At 42.6% G+C, this 18,814-nt stretch overlaps 1 protein-coding gene across 8 annotated transcripts in view; it reads left to right on the forward strand.

The window, feature by feature from the left end:
* The window catches only part of EVL (Enah/Vasp-like), a 172,980-nt gene that overhangs the window by 83,710 nt on the left and 70,456 nt on the right, over positions 1 to 18,814 (forward strand). Inside the window, exon 1 of one of the 8 annotated variants that reach the window (XM_054448208.2) lies at positions 10,386 to 10,540. The exons of 6 other annotated variants lie outside the window; for them this stretch is intronic. In XM_054448208.2, coding sequence (XP_054304183.1) covers positions 10,530 to 10,540 — 11 coding nt within the window. In that variant the 5' untranslated portion in view covers positions 10,386 to 10,529. Of the gene's footprint in view, positions 1 to 10,385; positions 10,541 to 18,814 lie in introns of those variants that run through there. One more of the 8 variants, XM_054448213.2, reaches the window with a different exon arrangement.

The following is an 18,814-nucleotide window of genomic DNA, read 5'->3' on the forward strand; positions in this document are numbered from 1 at the left end:
TTTCAATGGCACTGACCTCTTTGTCCTATAAATTATAAATTAATGGCACTGACCTCAGTGACCTTTATAAATTAAGACCCAGGCACACATCCCCTGTCACCAGCCTGTGACAGCCACTAATCTGTGTCCTGGCCGGGCATGGTGGCTCATGTCTGTAATCCCAGCACTTTGGGAGGCCAAGGCGGGCAGATCACCTGAGGTCAGGAGTCAAGACCAGCCTGACCAAAATGGTGAAACCCCATCTCCACCGAAAATACAAATTAGCTGGGCGTGGTGGCGCATGCCTGTAATCCTAGCTACTTGGGAGGCCGAGGCAGGAGAATTGCTTGAACCTGGGAGGGGGAGGTTGCAGTGAGTTGAGATCGCACCATTGCACTCCAACCTGGGCGACAAGAGTGAGACTCCTTCAAAAAAAACAAAATCTGTGTCCTGTCTCTTTAAATCTGCCTATTCTGAGTATCATATAAATGTAATCATATAATATGTGGCCTTTCGTGTCTTGCCTTTTTCTCTGCGCATAATGGTTTCTAAGTTCTGTCTATTGTACCGTGTGTCAGTGCCTCATTCCCTCGTCATGGCTTTAAAGTATTCAGTTGGATGCTCCCACTTGCCATACCCTACGATTTATTCCTAGGGGTAAATTTTCTTTTTGCTAGAATATATACAGTAAAATTTTTCCAAAGAAGGTCTGTATCTGGAAAACTTTCTGAAATCTTGTATACCTAAAAATATATTTCTTTCTTCCTTACATGTATATGATAGTTTAGATTGGTATGGAATGAAATGTAAGGTTCAAAAATTTGTTTCCTCCAGCATTCTGAAGATAACATCTCATTGTTTTACCCTAGCTGAGATGTAGAAGTCTGGTCTGATTTTTGTTCCTTTGTAGGTGACTTGGTTTTATGTGGAAAGCTTTTAGAATTGTCTCTGTCTCTGCTGTTCTTAGATATCGTAATCAGTGTTTGTGTCTGTATGTGTGCATGCGCACACTTACGTTGTTTTCTTTTTTCTTTTTTCTTTTTCTTTTTCTTTTTCTTTTGGAGACGGAGTCTTGCTCTGTCACCAGGCTGGAGTGCAGTGGCTCGATCTTGGCTCACCACAACCTCTGCCTCCTGGGTTCAAGCCATTCTCCTGTCTCAGCATCCCGAGTAGCTAGGATTACAGGTGCATGCCACCACGCCCTGCTAATTTTTGTATTTTTAGTAGAGACAGGGTTTCACCATCTTGGCCAGGCTGGTCTCGAACTCCTGACCTCGTGATCCACCCACCTCGGCCTCCCAAAGTGCTGGGATTACAGGCGTGAGCCACCACGCCTGGCCCACGTTGTTTTCATATCAGTTCTGTTTGGAATGCTGTTGACCCTTTCAGTCTGAGCTCTTACATCTTTCTTGAATTCTACAAAATTATCTGTCATTTCATCTTTTTTTTTTTTTTTGCTTCTGAGATGCCTTTTACACAGAAATTGATACTTCTGTCGTCCCTGTCCCTTTTTCCCTACCTGATGTTTTTGGGTCAACTCTTTGACCCGATTCTAAGTTTCTCATCTTTGCCTCTTCTGCTGAGCATATTTACTGAGTTCTCTATTTCAGCAATTATATTTTTATACTAAAAAAAAATTGCTTGGTTGTTCTTCCTTATGGCTTACTCTCACTTAATGTCTTAAGTATCTTCCCTTGTGTCTCCAAAGACATTTATTATACCTATTGGATTTTTAAATTCTATTTCCCATGTTAGAAGTTGCTTCATTTGTTATCTTTTAAGTTTTTCTTTTATGATACTTGCATTTCTCAGAGATGTTATAATTTCCTCCTGGGAATTAGTAATGATTTCCGTAGAATATTCAGTTGCCTTGTCTAGCATATATGGTCTACTTCTGCTGCAGATGAGTTTAACCAGGAGTGTGGTTGGAAGGGAGTACCTCAGGGCAGGGTGGCCTGGTATTGGAGGCTAGACTCAGCAAACTCTAGGCTTGAAAAAACGAGGCCCTATCTGTCCCCTTTTCATACCACTAGTAATTTGTGCACTTCTTGAGTCCCAGTCCTTTCAGGCAAAATAGCTTAACAAAGATTCTGAACGCACACCATGCACCAAGAATTGGGCTGCCCACAATTGATTATAAAAGATGAATAAAAAATGATAGTCCTTTCCTAAAGGGTAATGCTCTGTGACCACTAAATGGATAAAATTTCAAAATACAGAAGTAGCACAGCAGCAGGAATAATTTTCTCTATCCTGGGGGCTCAGTAAACACTTCATTAAAGAAGATACAGGCAAATTGGATCTTGAAGGACAAACCCAAGTTTGCCTGTAGATGGGGTAAGAGGTTGTTTCAGGAGGTGAGGACGACTGTGTTTACAAAGGCACAGGAGCCTGAACCACCAGGGCATGTGCTAGAAACCAGATTTCCCACTCCCAGGAGTCCAGTGGTGGGATTTTTACCTTTCCCCTTTACTTCTCCCTTTATATGATGAAAGATGTATATGGAGAAAGATTATATGTAGCATAGTGTCCTCATGAAGACCAAGTCCACGGAAGTCTAAGGTTACAGATATCGGTGAAGAGCCATATTACAGTCCCCCTAAGAGATTGCTCAGCTGACATCGGGGTTTCTTTATTTGGCCATTCACACTTTCTTTCCAGATGCTGTAACTCTGGAAATAAAACATTTTCTGAGGACAAGTCTCAGATCATCAGAAAAATTATTTGGAGTTTGTTTTTTTTAATCTGAGTTTGTTGTTCTTCTTGTCTTCCCTCTGGTATGAGAAACAGTTGGACTTCACAGAGCAGGCAGGCTTAGGCAGGCCCTATCAGCAAGAGCTGGAACTGAACTGTGAGTGAACTGGAAAGGAAAAGGCAACTTTTAGCCTCTTGTGGCTGGCTGAGCTATTTTAGTGTAAACTTTTTAAAGAAATGTCTCTCAGGCAAAGTGGTTGAGAATACCAGAATCTCTGGCAGACCCAATTTCCATTTTGGTTTTTGGAGCCATAGTTGAGGTTCTAGGAGTCAAATGATAGCACATATAAAATATTATATTTAAAAAGCCTAGTGCAGCATTGTTAATGGGATTTCATAATGTGTTAGAGACGGTAACTAATTTTGGGTAGCCATTTCTCTGTCCTCCTTTTCTCTACTCCCAGGACACAAGGGCTTTGTACTCAAAACACCCTGCCTTCTTAACACAAATTCTCATGAAATGTCATTATTATACAAACGTAATTCACTTCTGGTTAGTGAAAAACCCTTTCATTCACAAACATCCCAATGAGAAAGAAAGAGAAGTGATATTAGTCTGTTTACAGAAAAGAAAACTCAAATCCACAGAAGAAAGTTGACTTTCCCAAGTCACCACAGCAAGTTTTTGAACTAGATCTCCTAAGTAGAGTGTCTTCCAGTATAGCTCTGTGATTTATTTTCAGCCCACTCTGCCTTCTGTTGGAGTCTGGACACATGGAAAGTACATACATCTCTTAATTCAAGTCAACACAGTTGTTGTTTATTGAGCATTTACTATTTTCAAAATCCAAAGCCAAATGCCTTAGGATTTAATATCAGTATCCTGTGTGAGTGTTGATGCCCTTCTTCCTCATTCATTCATTCATGTATTCATCCATGCATAGTTATTCATACAGTCACCACTTACACTGTACCTACTACCTAAGCAGTATACCAGGTGCTGAGCGCAATTCATGGTATCACATTATAAGATGCTACCTCAAACAGGATATGTTTCTTAACTTGCTCACTAAATTGCTTCACAAGTGTCAACACTTCCTATTCTATCTTTCCAACATTTTCTATTGCCCTGACATGATCGATTTAGGAATTGATACCACACCTGCAGTACATGGTTATTTATAAGATCATTTTTTTTTTTCATCGGACCTGGAGACACCAGGGTCAAAGTAGAGACCTGAATGCCCAGGAACATACAGCATGTCAATAACAAAGCAAGGGCTGGAATCCCTATCTCATAGCACCCTACTCAGAAAGCTTGCCACATTTTTTGCTGCTTTTCGTAATTCTTCTCAAGTGCTTCATTAAAGCTAGATGATAGAGTTAAAATAGTACCCCCAAAAGGTTCACTCTTACCTGTTACCTACCTAGTGAAACCGATAAAAGACAGTACTAACTTGTGAAGGACAGAGGAAATGAGGGGTGAAACTGAAAGGCACTTCTCACAGAAAAGAGGTTTACTCTTAGGCTAGCATCTTCAGAAAATGAAAAAGAATACCCTTTGGTAGTTTAATAATCATATTTGAATTCTGCTGCTGGCCATGGCAGAATAATGGTAATGACTTGCTCTCTTGACAAAAGCAACTATGAAACTGTGTAAAATATGTGAAGCAACTGAATACACAAAGGGTACTGAGACTCAGAAGATATTAAATCCCTGCCATTTTCAGACATTGGACAGATAAGATAGGACTTTGATTCTTGAGAGAAGAAACACCATGAGAAGCCCCTGGCTTTCTGCCCGCAGTCACTATCTAGTGTTGGCATGGAGTGGTAGAGCCCAAATGGAAAGGTGATGTTAGTCAGCTCAGTGGGCAGAAATTAGAATTCTACACCACTGAAATAGTTGGACTTTGCAGGGCAAGGAACTAGAGAAATGGAAGCCCTGTGACAGGGCAAAGACAGCAGAGTTCTGTGTAAGGATTCTATTTGGATTTTTGGCTGAGGGCTGGGTGTGCGTGTACAGAGTGAGATTCTTCATGAGGCCTGGCAGAGATCGCCTACTGTAGGGCTGAGAGCTGAATGATGATGCCAGAGGTCATTCAGTTCTGGGAGATGTTGCAGATCTGGCTTAACCTGGATGAAGAAACCTCCCAGAACACCTCAGGTATTCAGTTGAGATCCCAGAACTGTCACACCTTAGGAGTAGGACTGTGCTCTTGAGTCAGATGGGGGGTGGTTGCGGGGGCGGGGGACACCCTAGGGCTAAGTTCAAAATGGAAATAGAACTGAAGAAAGGTTTGAACCAAGCTTGGTAGCACCAAAAGGATCTGCCAGTAATTTCTCTGACTACCAGAACAGACTTCACATCTTTTAAGAAAGATAGCATAATCCAGACTTTTTGCAATGTATCATACAGTATCTAACATACAATCATAAGTTAGTAGACATACAAAGTCAGAAAATATGACATATACTTAAGGGGAAAAAAGCAGTCAGTAGACCCTGAAATGCTCCTGAAGTTGAAACGAGCAGGCAAGTTCTTCAAATTACCCATAATAAATATCTTCACAGACTTTAAGTAAAAGGTGGATAACGTGAACAAACAGGAAATCCCAACGGAGAAATGGAAATTATAAAAACTTGCTCAGTGAAAATTCTACTACTGGAAATGAAATGAAAAATTTACTGGATGAGACTAAAAGTGGATCAGAGATCCAGAAGAAAGGGTAGTGGACTTGGAGACAGATCAATAGATATCTAATCTGAAAAATGGAAAAATATTTTAAAAAGAATGCCCAGTGCCTTGTGATAATATCAGGAGGTCTACATACATGTAATTGGAGTGCCAGAGGAAGAGGAGAAAGAGAATGAGGCAGAAGAAAAATAATTGAGGAAATAATGACCAGAATTTCCCAAATTTGGTGAAAAGCCTTAAATTACATACCTAAGAATCTCATTGAAACCCTAGCAAAATGAATGCAAAAAGAACCACACCTAAACCCATCAAAGTCACACTGCTGAAAACGAAAGAAAAAGAAAATATTAAAAATGACCAAAGGAAAAGGGATCCATTGCATACATTATATGTGAATGATGGCTGACTTCTCAGAAACCATGGAGGCCAGAAGACAATGAAACAATACCTTTAAAGTGCTGAAAGACAAAAAAAAAAAAAACCCTCAGTATTCTCTATTCTCAAAAAGTGCTTTGAAGCTTGAAGACAAAGATGTTTTTCAGATAAAAGAAAACTAAGAGAATTTATTGCCAACTTACCTGTTGTACAAAAATTCCTAAAGGAGGCCAGACATGGTGGCTCATGCCTGTAATCCCAGCCCTTTCGGAGGCTGAGGTGGATGGATCCCCTGAGACCAGGAGTTTGAAACCAGCCAGGGCAACATGGTGAAACTCTTCTCTACAAAAAATACAAAAATTACAAAATACAAAAAATACAAAAATACACCAGGCATGGTGGCACATGCCTTTAGTCCCAGCTACTCAGAAGGCTGAGGCAGGAGGATCATTTGAACCTGGGAGGCAGAGGTTGCGGTGAGCCAAGATCACCCAGCTTGGGTGACAGAGCAAGACCCTGTCTCAAAAAAAAAACAAAAAGAAATGCTAAAGGAAGTTCCTCAGGCTGCAAAAAAAAAAAAAAAAGATACCAGGAAATTCAAGTGTTCGGGGATGGATAAAGATTACCAGAAAAGAGAAATATATGCGTAAATATAAAGACTTTTATTTCTTCAATACACATATACACGCACACACACACATGACTTGAACAATCCCAAGGTTAGGGTACTGGCCCCTCAAACAGTTGAAAATCCACCTAAAACTTTTGCATCCCCCAAAATTTTAACTATTAAGAGCCTATTGTTGATAGGAAGCCCTACCACTAACATAAGCAGTTGGTTAATACATACTTTGTATATTATATGTATTATACACTGTATTCTTATAATTAAGCTAGAGAAAAAATTTTATTAAAATCATAGGTGAAAATATATTTTCATTAGTTTCACTAGTCATTAATTGGAAATGGATTACCTTAAAGTTCTTCATCCTTGTCATCTTCACATTGAGTAGGCTGAGGAGGAAAAGGAAAAGGAGGATTTGGTCTTGCTGTCTCAGGGGTGGCAGAGGTAGAAGAAATTCCATGTGCAAGTGGACCTGGGTCAGGCGTGGTGGTAGCTCATGCCTGTAGTCCTAGCACTTTGGGAGGCTGAGATGGGAAGATTGCTTGAGGCCAGGAGGTTGAGGCTGCAGTGAGCTGTGATCATACCACTGTACTCCGGCCTACGCAACAGAGCGAGACCACTTCTCAAAAAAAGAAGTAGTAGTATAATGGACCTGTGAAGGTCAAACCTGTGTTGTTCAAGGGTCAGCTGTGTGTATGTGTGTATGTGTGTGTGTGTATATATATATATATATGACTATATATGTATATGTATACATACATATGTATACGTGTATATGTATACGTATATATGTATACGTATATATGTATACGTGTGTGTATACATATATGTATACGTGTATATGTATATATGTATACATATATATGTATATGTATGTGTGTATATATATATATGACTGTCTAAAACAAAAATATATAACATTGTATTTTGAGTAACACATATGACAGCTACACCATAAAGGATGGGAGTGGAGAATGAAATTATGCAATTATGAAGTTCTTCACGTTTTACTGAAGTGATACAATATTAACTCTAAGTGTACTTTATAAAGTTAAGAATGTATATTGTAATCCCTAGAAAGACCTCTAAAAAAATAAAGAGGTATAGCTAAAAAGTCAATAGAGAAATTCAAATGGAATTCTGAAAAGTATTTAGTTTACCCACAAGAATACAGGAAACGAAGAACAGAGGAACCAGAAACAGATGAGACAAACAGAAAACAAATAGCAAAGTAGTAGACCTGTATCCATGTATATCAATAAACTAAATGTAAATAGACTAAATACCCCAATTAAAAGATAGAAATTGTCAGACTGGGTGAAAATGCAAGACTCAGTCATACACTATCTATAGTACATACTTTAAATACAAAGATACAAATCAACTGAAAGTGAAAGGATGTATAGTAGGCAGAGTAATGCCATCAACCCACCCTAATCCCTAGAACCTGTGACTATGTGACTTTACGTGGGATGGGCATGGTGACTCATGCTTGTAATCCTAGCACTTTGGGGGCCAGGGCAGGAGGATCACTTGAGGCCAGGAGTTTGAGATCAGCCTCGGAAACATAGCAAGACCCCATCTCTATTAAAAAACTGTTTTTAAATTAGCCAGGCATGATGGTGTGTGCCTATAGTCCTAACTACTCAGGAAGCTGAGGAAGGAGGATCACTTGAACCAGGAGTTTGAGGCTGCAGTGAACTATGATCACACCACTGCATTCCAGCCTGGATGACAGCGAGAGACCCTGCCTCTAAAAAAGTAAATAAATAAAATGCTACCTTACATGGCAAAAAGGACTCTGCAGACGTGATTAAAGTTGTGGACCTTGAGATGGAGCGGTTATCTTGGATTATCCATTGGGTCCAGTCTAATCACACGAGTCCTTAAAAGCAGAGAACCTGTCCACACCGTGGTCAGAAAGAGATGTCACTGTGGAAGAAGGGTCGGAGCGATGCTGCATGCTTTTAAAGAGGACAGAGGGGCTATGAGAAAGCAATGCAGGCAGTGTCCAGAAGCTGAGAAAGGTGAGCAAGAGAGACTCATGTGGAACTCATGATGTTGGGCTTCTGACCTCCTATCATCTTACAAAACTCTAAAATAATAAGTGTGTGTTGTTATAAGCCACTTATTTTGTGGTAATTTGTTACAGCAGCCGCAGAAAACCAATGCGGCATGGAAAAATGTACCTAACAAGAGCTTCAAGAAATAAAGAGTGACAGAATTAAAGAAGGAAATTTACAGTCACAGTTGGAGATTTCAGGACCTTTCCCTCAGCAGTTGATAGAATAATTAGACAAAAACAAACAACAGCAACAAAAAGTAACAAGGACGTAGACGTTCTGAACAATTCTGTTAACCACCATGACCTAACTGACATTTTAGAACACTGCACCCGACCAGTTTCAGAATACACATTCTTTCCTTGTGCATATGCTGCATCCGCCAAGGTAGACTGCATGCTGGGCCATAACGCACATTTTGATAAATGTGAAAGGATTGAGATCATACCAGGAAAAACAAAGGAAGAAGTCACACCAAATATGTTCTCTGGCCCCAGTAGAATTAAATTGGAAATAAGTAGCAACAGATATAGGAAAACACCAAATATTTCAAAATTTAACAAAGCACTTATCAATAATCCATGGATAAAAGAAGAAATCACTAGAGAAAATTAAAAATATTTTGAACCAAAAGAAAAAAGAAAACTGCAATACATCCAAATTGTGTTTTGCAACTAAAACAGTGCTTAAAGGGAAATGTGTATCATTAAAAGCCTTTCAAAATGCATTTTTAGCATTCAAAGTGCATTCATCTCTCCAATTAGAACTGATACTTCTTTTGTACTGTACTCTGTACAGCTATTTTTCACTATATCAATAATATTTTCGTGGATCTATTAAATATTTGCTAATATTATCAACCTCTTCTTTTCTAAACCATAAAAGTCCTTTAAGGACAAGTACGGTCATTCTCAATTTTTTGTCTGTGATTTCTAACACAGTGCATGCTTCTTAGTGAGTTCTCAGTAGATTTTGAAAGAAAGATTGGACTGGATCGTATCTTGATGAGAACCCTGTGGAGATAAGCAAAATAAGTATAACCCCATTTTACAATTGAGGCCACCCACTTAACGAACAAGTGACAAAGCCAAGTTTCCAATATTCCTCAAATGTTTTCCTTTCAGGCTTTAAATTGCTGACTTAAATGTCGTCATTAGAGAGAGGTGTCTCCTCGGTAGAAGTACAGATTTTGTTCCAGAGTCAAATATGAAGACTTGATCAGTGGCCTGGCGCGGTGGCTCACACCTGTAATCTCAGCACTTTGGGAGGCTGAGGCAGGCGGATCACCTGAGGTCGGGAGTTCGAGACCAGCCTGACCAGCATGGAGAAACCCTGTCTCTACTAAAAATACAAAATTAGCTGGGCATGGTGGCACATGCCTATAATCCCAGCTACTCAGGAGGCTGAGGCAGGAGAATCACTTGAACCCAGGAGGTGGTGGTTGCGGTGAGCCAAGATCGCGCCATTGCACTCCAGCCTGGGTGACAGGAGTGAACCTCCGTCTCAAAAAAAAAAAAGACTTGATGAGCTTATAGCCTTTATCATCTAGTCTTCTATTCTCTGGAGAGTCAGCGGGGTCTCTTCCGAGTTCTTGTAGCCTTTTCTTAAGGCCTATAGGAAGTCGTCTGTGCTGAGCCTGCACTTTCTATAACAGATGGAAAACTGAGGCCCAGACCTCTTAAGTGGCATTGACTTAGACAGACTATAGAGCTAGTTGGTGGGGGGCCAGCACCATGACCTGGCCCCTACCTCCAGCAGGCTTCACCCACCCTTGCACCCTTGCAGGAAGCACTTAGAGGCTTGAGATTGCCAGCTGTGGGGGGTCGGGCCTGTGCAGTGCCTCTCAGCCGCCCACGCTGGTGGGGCTCTGCACTGTTAGCTTCTTGTTTCTCTATTTTCTACCTAGGTTTCAGTTTTTCACTTGGGTTTGTTTCCCCTTTGTCTCTGGTTCAGCTTCCTTTTCCTGTTTGGTTTTAAGTAGGCTATAAAAATCAAGTTGCTGTCTTCAGAGGGTCTGTGGTCCTCTGATCAGCGTAGCCTGGTGGGAGTACACGACTCGCCTCCTCAGGGTTCCCTGTGCTGCCACTTTTCAGCCATGGCCACAAGGTGAGTACTGGAACCAGTGCAGGGGACAGAGGGATGTCAAGAGGAAACCTAGAATCTTAAATGGTGAATGGGCTGTAGAAATCATCTCAGGTCCCTTTAGTATACTGATCGAGAAATCCATGACTAGAGGGCAGGGGGCTTACATGAGGTTACACAGCAGGTTAGTGACAGTCTACTCACTCTCTAGCCGCTGGTCTTTCCATTACACAGGCCTGTGTCTCTTGATGCCTGTGACCTTTAATGGCTTCTGAGTCAAGGACTTACTTAGAAATTAGCCCCTGCCTCTGATTATAGGGAGGAGGGTGTGAGCCATCTAGGGGAATTGTTGTTTAGCTCAGAGGTACATTTGGTGAGTCCTGGCCCTTCTCTCTAGAATGACCCGAGACTGGTTGTTTTTTCTAAATATAGGCAGAGAGGGTTCTTTTTATGATAGGAACTTCATGAACTTAATAGCAAGAATCCTGACCCTCCACTTGAGAGACTTGTGGCCTTAGGCTGTTGCTGTTTAGCACATGTGTGAATACCAGCCAGTCTACAAACTGCACTCCTCATTGAGATTGTTCTCTCTAAAGGTGAGATTACATTTTGGACCTGCCTCTCCCCTGCCCTACAACTCTGAAAGATTATAGATGATAGGACAGACAGACTTTTATCCTGTGGGGCTTGGGGCATTTGTTTGATTGACTCATGACAGCTTTGTTTTTTAGCATAAAGTAACAATCCCTCACTTTGAAAATTATTTCACAATTTCCAAAGTGCCATTTCACCAGTTTTCTTATTTGAATCTTTTAACCGTGTTAGATCGATGAGAACGCTGTCATCACTCCTGTTTTGTAGCTGAGAAAACCTCTGAAAAGTTGTGGGGCTTGTCCAAGGTCACATGGCAGGTTGGGGAAGGAATGGAACCAGGGTTTAACAAGGGTGGCCTCATCCGGTGGTTTTCGCAGCACGCTACACAGGCACAGAAGCAGCTTGCAGTGAGTTGTTAAAATTGACGTGATGGTAGGTAGAACTTGTCCAGGGCTGCTTATTTTCCAGTTGGCTTTATTTCTGATCCTGTCATTTTAGTAACCTTCCTTTAACTTTAGAGGACTCGTGAGTGGAGCTTTGGAAAACAGAATGCTTTTCATTTCAAAGGCGTATCAACTTCCAAAGTCATTTTCAGTTGTAAATTACATGGTGAAAACTTCCAGCAGCTTATTCTACCCTGTCAATTACTAATTGCAGAAAATTATATCAGAAGTAAATGGGGAGGAGGCACAGGAATTTCTTTTTCAATTTTAAAATTGTAGAAATCCTAGAAATTTCTATCTTGAAAAGACCTTGGAGGTGATCTACAGTAGATAAGATATTTTGGGCATCTTATCCTCCACTTCAGCCAAAGTAACTCTGCTTTTATGTTTTTTATGTATTCCTCTATAATTCATTGAGGAAAAAAAGTCATTGTTGTTAGTGGTGATGACTTTCAAGTCTGAAGATTACACTAATCTAGTCCAGCTCTTGAGTGCACAGATCAGGAAATTGAGGCCCAGTGTGGAGCAGAATTTGTCTATGGGGAGCGGAGTAGTGGCTGAACCAAAGCAAAAGCCCAGGTTTTCTGGTGCGTCCCTCTCCCGTACAAGGCTGCTTGCACTCTGCTACAGGTCCCTGGCCTGGCACCATAGTGACAGTCCTGGTGGAAGCAGCGTTCGTGGAGCTGCAAGGTCAGCAGCCATAGGAACTGTGAACTTTTCGTTTTTCCTCATGCTGACTGACATATGGGGATACCATGGCGCCTGTGGTGGGGATACAAAGGGCCTTTTAAATGTGAAAATATATCTTACCAGCTCTAGCTCTGACTACCCACCAATCAAGAAACATTTTCCAAGCCCTAACTGGATTAGGAGCTGGGAATTCTCTTGAGTGCATGACAACATACAGAATGCTTTCACTGACATTATTTTATTTAATTATCGCAGTAATCCTGAAAGTAGTGTTGTGGGGCGTTTTTGTTTTTTGTATTTTTTAGAGATGATTTTGTATTTTTTATTGCCCAGGCTGGCCTCAAACTCCCAGGCTCGAGCAAGCCTCCTGCCTCAGCGGGACTACAGGTGTGGGCCACCACACCCAGCTAGCATTGTTTTTATTGTTTCTGTTTCATAGAAGGAGAGAGTAACTTGACAAGAGACATAGCCAGTAAGTGATAGACCCAGGACTTGAACCTGTGCCTCCTGACCACAGATGCTTTGCCCTTTTGCTCTTACGCCTGAATTAGAGCTGCCTCTGTCCTCAGGGACTGGTAGAGAGTGAGGAAGACAGCGCTCACAGAAATGAGGCGACTCGCTGTGAGGACCCTGCAGCACAGAGAGTAATAAGCATAGACAGGAGGGGCAGTAAGAGTTGAGAAGTTCTGGGCTGTCAGGGAACACCTCAAAAAGAAAGTGGGATCTCAGGTGAACTTCGAAGGATAGGGATGATTTTTTAGAAAGCACTGGCAGGCATCACAGGCAACCAGTCACCCAGCAGCTGCTCTGGGTGCTAGGGACACAATGGTAAACAAGACAGGCAGTCTTGTCCTCAAACTGAGGGCAGAGTAGGGAGGCAGAATATAGTCAAGAGACCATCAACAAGAGATGTGAAAACAATAGAGCAGTGTGGTAGAGAATGACTGGGCCACTGCCTTAGCCAGTGCCCTCTGTGGGGACATGAGGCAGCCATGCTAAAATCTGAAGATTTTGGGGTGGAAAGGGCAGCAAGTATCCTCAGATGGGGACGAGGCCCTGAAATAGGAACGGTTTGGTAGGTTCAAGGGTCAAGAAAAATACAGAGGCTGGAGCAGCATGAAGAAGGAAGAGTGAAGGCAAATAAGGGCACAGAAGGCTTTATCAGGCCCAATGGCAAAGCCTGTGAGCTGTGCTGAATTTAGCGCGTATGTCAGAATTTAGTTAGGGGAAGCCTTTGGAGGGAGGGTTTGAAGCAAAGGGAAAGACATCTGATAGAAGCTTAAGAAAATCACTCTGGGCCCTGTGTGGATAATGGCTGGCAGTGTGGCAAGAATGGAGGCAGGATGACCTCTTGGGAGGCTCCCACAGTCATCCAGGTAAGAGGTGAGGGTGGTTTGGGCCAGCAGTGGAGCAGTCAGGGTAGGTGGTGAGAAGTCACCAGATTCAGGAAGTGCCGTGGTGCTGTAGCCTCCAGGACTAACTGGTGGATCACACATGGGCGTGGGGGAAACATGAGTCAGACATGGCTTAGGTGGGTGGTGATTCCTTTCACCATGCTGGGGCAGCTGGGGTGCTAGCTGGAAGAATCTGTAGAGGTGTGGGCCTAGCAGAACAGGTTCCCAGGAAATGTGGGTTGAACAAGGCTGACCTGAGCAGGAACTAGCTGAGGTCGCGGAGCAGCAGCAGGAAACGTGATATGGATGCGTGATATGTCTGCCACTTTTGGGGCCAGCCAGTTAATTTCATTTCCTTCCGTGGCCTCTCTGTTGTCTTTGGTAGGCTGTGGGTTTTTCTAAAACACGTGTTATCTTCTAACATATTATAGAACTTACTTGTTTTACTGTACACTGTCTTTACCCCTCTAGAGTGTAAACTCCCAGAAGGCAGGGATTTTTGCCTGTTTTGTTCACTGGTGTATCCCCAATGCCTAAAACGTTGCCTGGCAATACACATTTATTGAACTGCTGGATTTAAATAACTACTTTGATATATGGTCCTGAAGATTCCTGTGCTACCAAAGCTGCTACTCAGTGGAGCTTCCTGGTGTGGCATGTTAGAGAAGAGACCAGAAAAACGGACATTTCACTTGCTGTCAGGTAGTGAGGGAACTGTGGCTGCGTGGGCACAATCATTACTGTTTATGCCACTGTGCTGCACATCTTGAAGCTGTAAAGATGCGAGAAGTCTCGCACAGCCGGGGTTCACCTTACAGTCCTTCCCACCTAATTGTATGCCTTTGTGTCAGGGTTTGGAGGAGTCTCCAGGAACACCTGGTGTTTCCTTTCTCACAGGTATTTCCAGTCCTCACAGGCAAGTCAGAGAGTCCCAGAGGCAATTGAACAAGCCCTCAGAGATCACGTAGTCCGTTCACTCTCCATGGGAACACACACTTCCCTAGAGACCTGTAGCCAGATCATCTGGAGAGCTTCTGAAGCTTCTCTGCCTTCCTCTGTCTCAAAGAATCCCATGTGCCTCTAGTTGAGAAACATTACTCTGGAGATTCTAGGTTATTCTCATGAGAATGTTACGATACTCAGGTGGGCTGGGGCAGAAAATGGATGAGAACTAGTCAGTCCAATGGCTTCATTTTGGTAACTGAACCCACAGAGGAGGAAAATAACAACAGCTCAGCTTTTCTGAGTGTTATACACCAACCATTACATGATATACATACTATTTAATTCTCATCCTTTGAGGTTTTGTATCACTATTCCCACTTTACAGATAAGAAAACAAGGGTTGGCCGGGTATGGTGGCTCACACCTGTAATCCCAACACTTTGAGAGGCCAACGCAGGTAGATCGCCTGAGCTTAGGAGTTCAAGACCAGCCTAGGCATCATAGTAAGACCTCCTCTCTTAAAAAAAAGAAAGAAAGAAAGAAAGAAAAGAAAAGAAAAGAAAAGAAAATTAGCCAGGTGTGATAGTGCATGCCTGAAGCCTATAATCCCAACTTCTCAGGAGGCTGAGGTGGGAGGATTGCTTGAGCCCAGCAGTTCAAGCCTGCAGTGAGCTGTGATCACACTACTGCACTCCACTCTGGCGACAGAGCAAGACCCTACCTCAAAAAGAAAAGAAAACAAGGGCCTACAAAGTATCGTATTCCAGGTCACATTGTTTTCACTTGACAGAGCTTTTGATCTCTGAGAGGATCAAAATCTGCCCGCTCAGCTTTAACTTCTCAAAGCTAAACTTGTCCCAGTTTGCAGAGTCAAGGCTAGAATCGAGGCCCTCCTGATCTCTATTTTGCAGTCTCTGTCATTCTGTGCTGTTAATACCACAAGAGACAAAAGAGACCTCGTCTGTCCTGTAGCACCCCGTGCCTGTGTGCATATCTCTTGTCGATGCTCTGTCGGCTCAGGATCTCTCCTACCAGCCTAGAGCTCTTTCAGAGGAGGACGCTTGTGTTATGCATTCATGTTTGTCCCTGTGCCTAGTAAATAGCACAGAGTCCAAGTGGCTACTGTGTCATCAGGGGTGTTTGTAAGGGCAGAACCGGGGTCTTCATTCCCAGGCTGTTGATTCATCCTTGGAGCTGAACATACTCTTCCAATCCTTGGCCCAAGCCAAGCCTCTACAGTTGTCCCAAGGCTGTGCTAAAACCTGTTCCACTTCACAAGTGATCAGAATCATAGACTCTGGGGACACAAATTTTGAGATGAAGACACAGAGCAAAATATATAAATGTTTTTGAGGTTTGAGTAGCCTTAACGTCCACGTGGCTGTCAGATGGCTTCCCAAAGAAAGGGCCACGCCGGTGGCCTTGAAAGAGTATGGGAGATGCATATGAGACAGGGTCAGTCTAGGAATATCAGAGTCCCCCAACAGTTGGTTGGAGTGTTTTTCCAGATTGCACTAGACTTCACAGAGAAATGGAGACGAGCTATCCAGGCATCTGAGAGGGTGACATCCAAGGAGAAAAGGCAAACATCTTGATTGCCCATGACGTGGGCAATCAATTTGGATAGAAAAGAAAGTGTCAGGGTTTAACACTGAATGTAGACTTTATTTACCCAAAGCCTTTCTTTAATTCTAACACTCTCAAAAATGGGGCTCAGTCACCATTTAGGTTTCCCATGTTAATACGCAGAGAGCTAATTCATTGTCTTTCATTGCTGTAATGCAGCGGTTCTCAGAATGTACTCCAGAGATTGACCCTCCTAGGAGTCTGTAGATCAGAACTATATTTATAATATTACTAAGACATCATTTGCCATTTCATCTCTTGTCTCATGAATTCATGGTGGAATTTTCCAGAGCTATGTGATGTTTTGACATCATCACTGTGGCAGCTAATGAAATGTCTGCTTGTATATTCTTGTGTTTTAAAAAATTATTAGTTTTAATTTCAAATAAGGTGAATATGGATAGACTTAACCTACATAAAACAGAAGCTTTTTGGCATCCTCAATAATTGAGTGTAAAGGGGTTCTCTTGACCAAAAAAGTTTGAGAACCATGTGTGTAAAATAGTCAGTTGCACTACAGACAGCATGCATGGAATTGAAAACACCACCTGCAAGGTGGCGGTTCCCCCTGGTAGAGAGGAGGGGCTCTGGGTCTGGGAGGAGGATGCAGGCGTCACTTGAACTAAACAGCTTTATGACTTGCTGTCAGATTTCCTAGACTGTGTGGTGGGATCGTGGGAACCTACTTCTCACAGGCCTAAAATACTTCACAATAAACATTTTAAGTCTACTTCATAGCATGAAACCTGTTTCACACCAGTGCCCATTAAGAAAAAAAAATGGCACACTATAAATGATTTAATAATTACCAAGGGGAAAATATAGCTTTCCGTTGGAGATCTGGCAGTCACCTCTTAACCAACCTACAGTCTACATTCAGTTGGCCTGAATTCTTCACACACACAACATCTTTATCAATGAAAAATTTTTAAATAGTTTCACATCCTAGCTTAGCTTGAAAGGGAGTAAGCAGACGGCTCAACCAAATGTAATCCATGAGCCGATCCTGCATCCCAAAAAATCAGAAACATTTTGTAAAAATTGCGTAACTTTTTTGTTGTTGTTGTGTCAGAGTCTCCCTCTGTCGCTCAGGCTGGAGTGCATTGGAGCTATCTCCGCTCAGTGCAACCTACACCTCCCTGTGCCTCCTGGGTTCAAGCAATTCTTCTGCCTCAGCCTCCTGAGTAGCTGGTACTACAGGCGTGCGCCACTACACCCGGCTAATTTTTGTGTTTTTAGTAGAGATGGGGTTTCACCATGTTGGCCAGGCTGATCTCGAACTCCTGACCTCGGGTGATCCACCCTCTTCGGCCTCCCAAAGTGCTGGGATTACATGGGTAACTTTTAATATGGACTCTGTATTAGATTTTTAGTAAAGTGTTGATTTTCTTTGTTGTAACAATGGTATTTAAGTTATATATTAGAATATCCTTATTTTAAAGAAATGTATGCTAAAGTCCCTAGGATTGAAGTATCATGGTATCTGCAGCTGACTTTCAAATGGCTCAGGGGAAAGACAGAGATAACTCACATGCGGCAAATGTTAACCATGGGCAGGTTTAGTGAAAGGTAAAAGAGTGTCCCTTACATATTCCTGCAGGTTTGAGATTTTTCAGATTAAAAAGTTGGAGTGAAAAACAGCTTCAAAATAGTAAAAGTTGGAGTTGGGTTTTGCTGCGTCGCCAAGTGGAGCAGAAAAGCCTTACTGCACAACAGAACGTCAGGTTGCTGTCTAGTCCCGGCTCTGCCGCGAATCAGCCATGGGTGTCGGGCAAGTTACTTCCTTCTCCAGGCCTGTTTCCTAAGAAAATCACTGCAGAATGTTTTTCAGCTCTGATGCGGCTGTGATTCCAAGCATCTCTGTTTCTCAGTCACTGAATTGGGACATGGCAACGTGGGTGTGCTTCCTCATTCCCCTGGGTAGGTGTTGAGAAGTAATGAGGCCCCAGGGTGATGACTGAGGTCCCCCACCCACCACTCTGTCTTTGCTGACACTCTTCCCTCTGCTTGAAATGGTTCCTTGTTTCCTCTTGAAAGTCTTGCTTCCCCTTCATGACAGCATCCCTCGGGTCCCTCGGGCAGAACTAAATGCCCTCCTCTTGTGACACTTTGCACGTATAGGACTTTTTCTTTATTCTTTTTTTTTGGAGACAGGGTTTTGCTGTGTCACCCAGGATGGAGTGCAGTGGTGCAAACACAGTTCACTGCAACCTTAACCTCCTCAGCTCAAGGGATCCTTCCACCTCAGCCTTCTGAGCAGCTGGGGCTACAGGCACCCACCATCGTGCCCGGCTAACTTTTTTTATTTTGTGTAGAGACAGGATCTGTGTTGCCCAGGCTGGTCTCGAACTCCTGGGCTCAAGCTATCCTCCCACCTTGGCCTCCCAAAGTGCTGGGATTACAGGTGTGAGCCACTGTGCCCGACCCTTGTTTTATTTTTCAAATAAATGCAGGAAGAAAGAAAGAGAAAGCAGAGGTGGCCAGATCTCAAGTAAGTCATGCCACCCCCACCACAAAAATCCTTGCAGGCTGAGAAATACAATACCTGGCAAAACTCAGCAAACATAAAAGCCAGCAGTTATTCAAAGATATTTGTTGAGCAATCA

This window comes from Pongo pygmaeus, chromosome 15 (assembly GCF_028885625.2).
Source record: "Pongo pygmaeus isolate AG05252 chromosome 15, NHGRI_mPonPyg2-v2.0_pri, whole genome shotgun sequence".
Classification (NCBI taxonomy): Eukaryota; Metazoa; Chordata; class Mammalia; order Primates; family Hominidae; genus Pongo; species Pongo pygmaeus.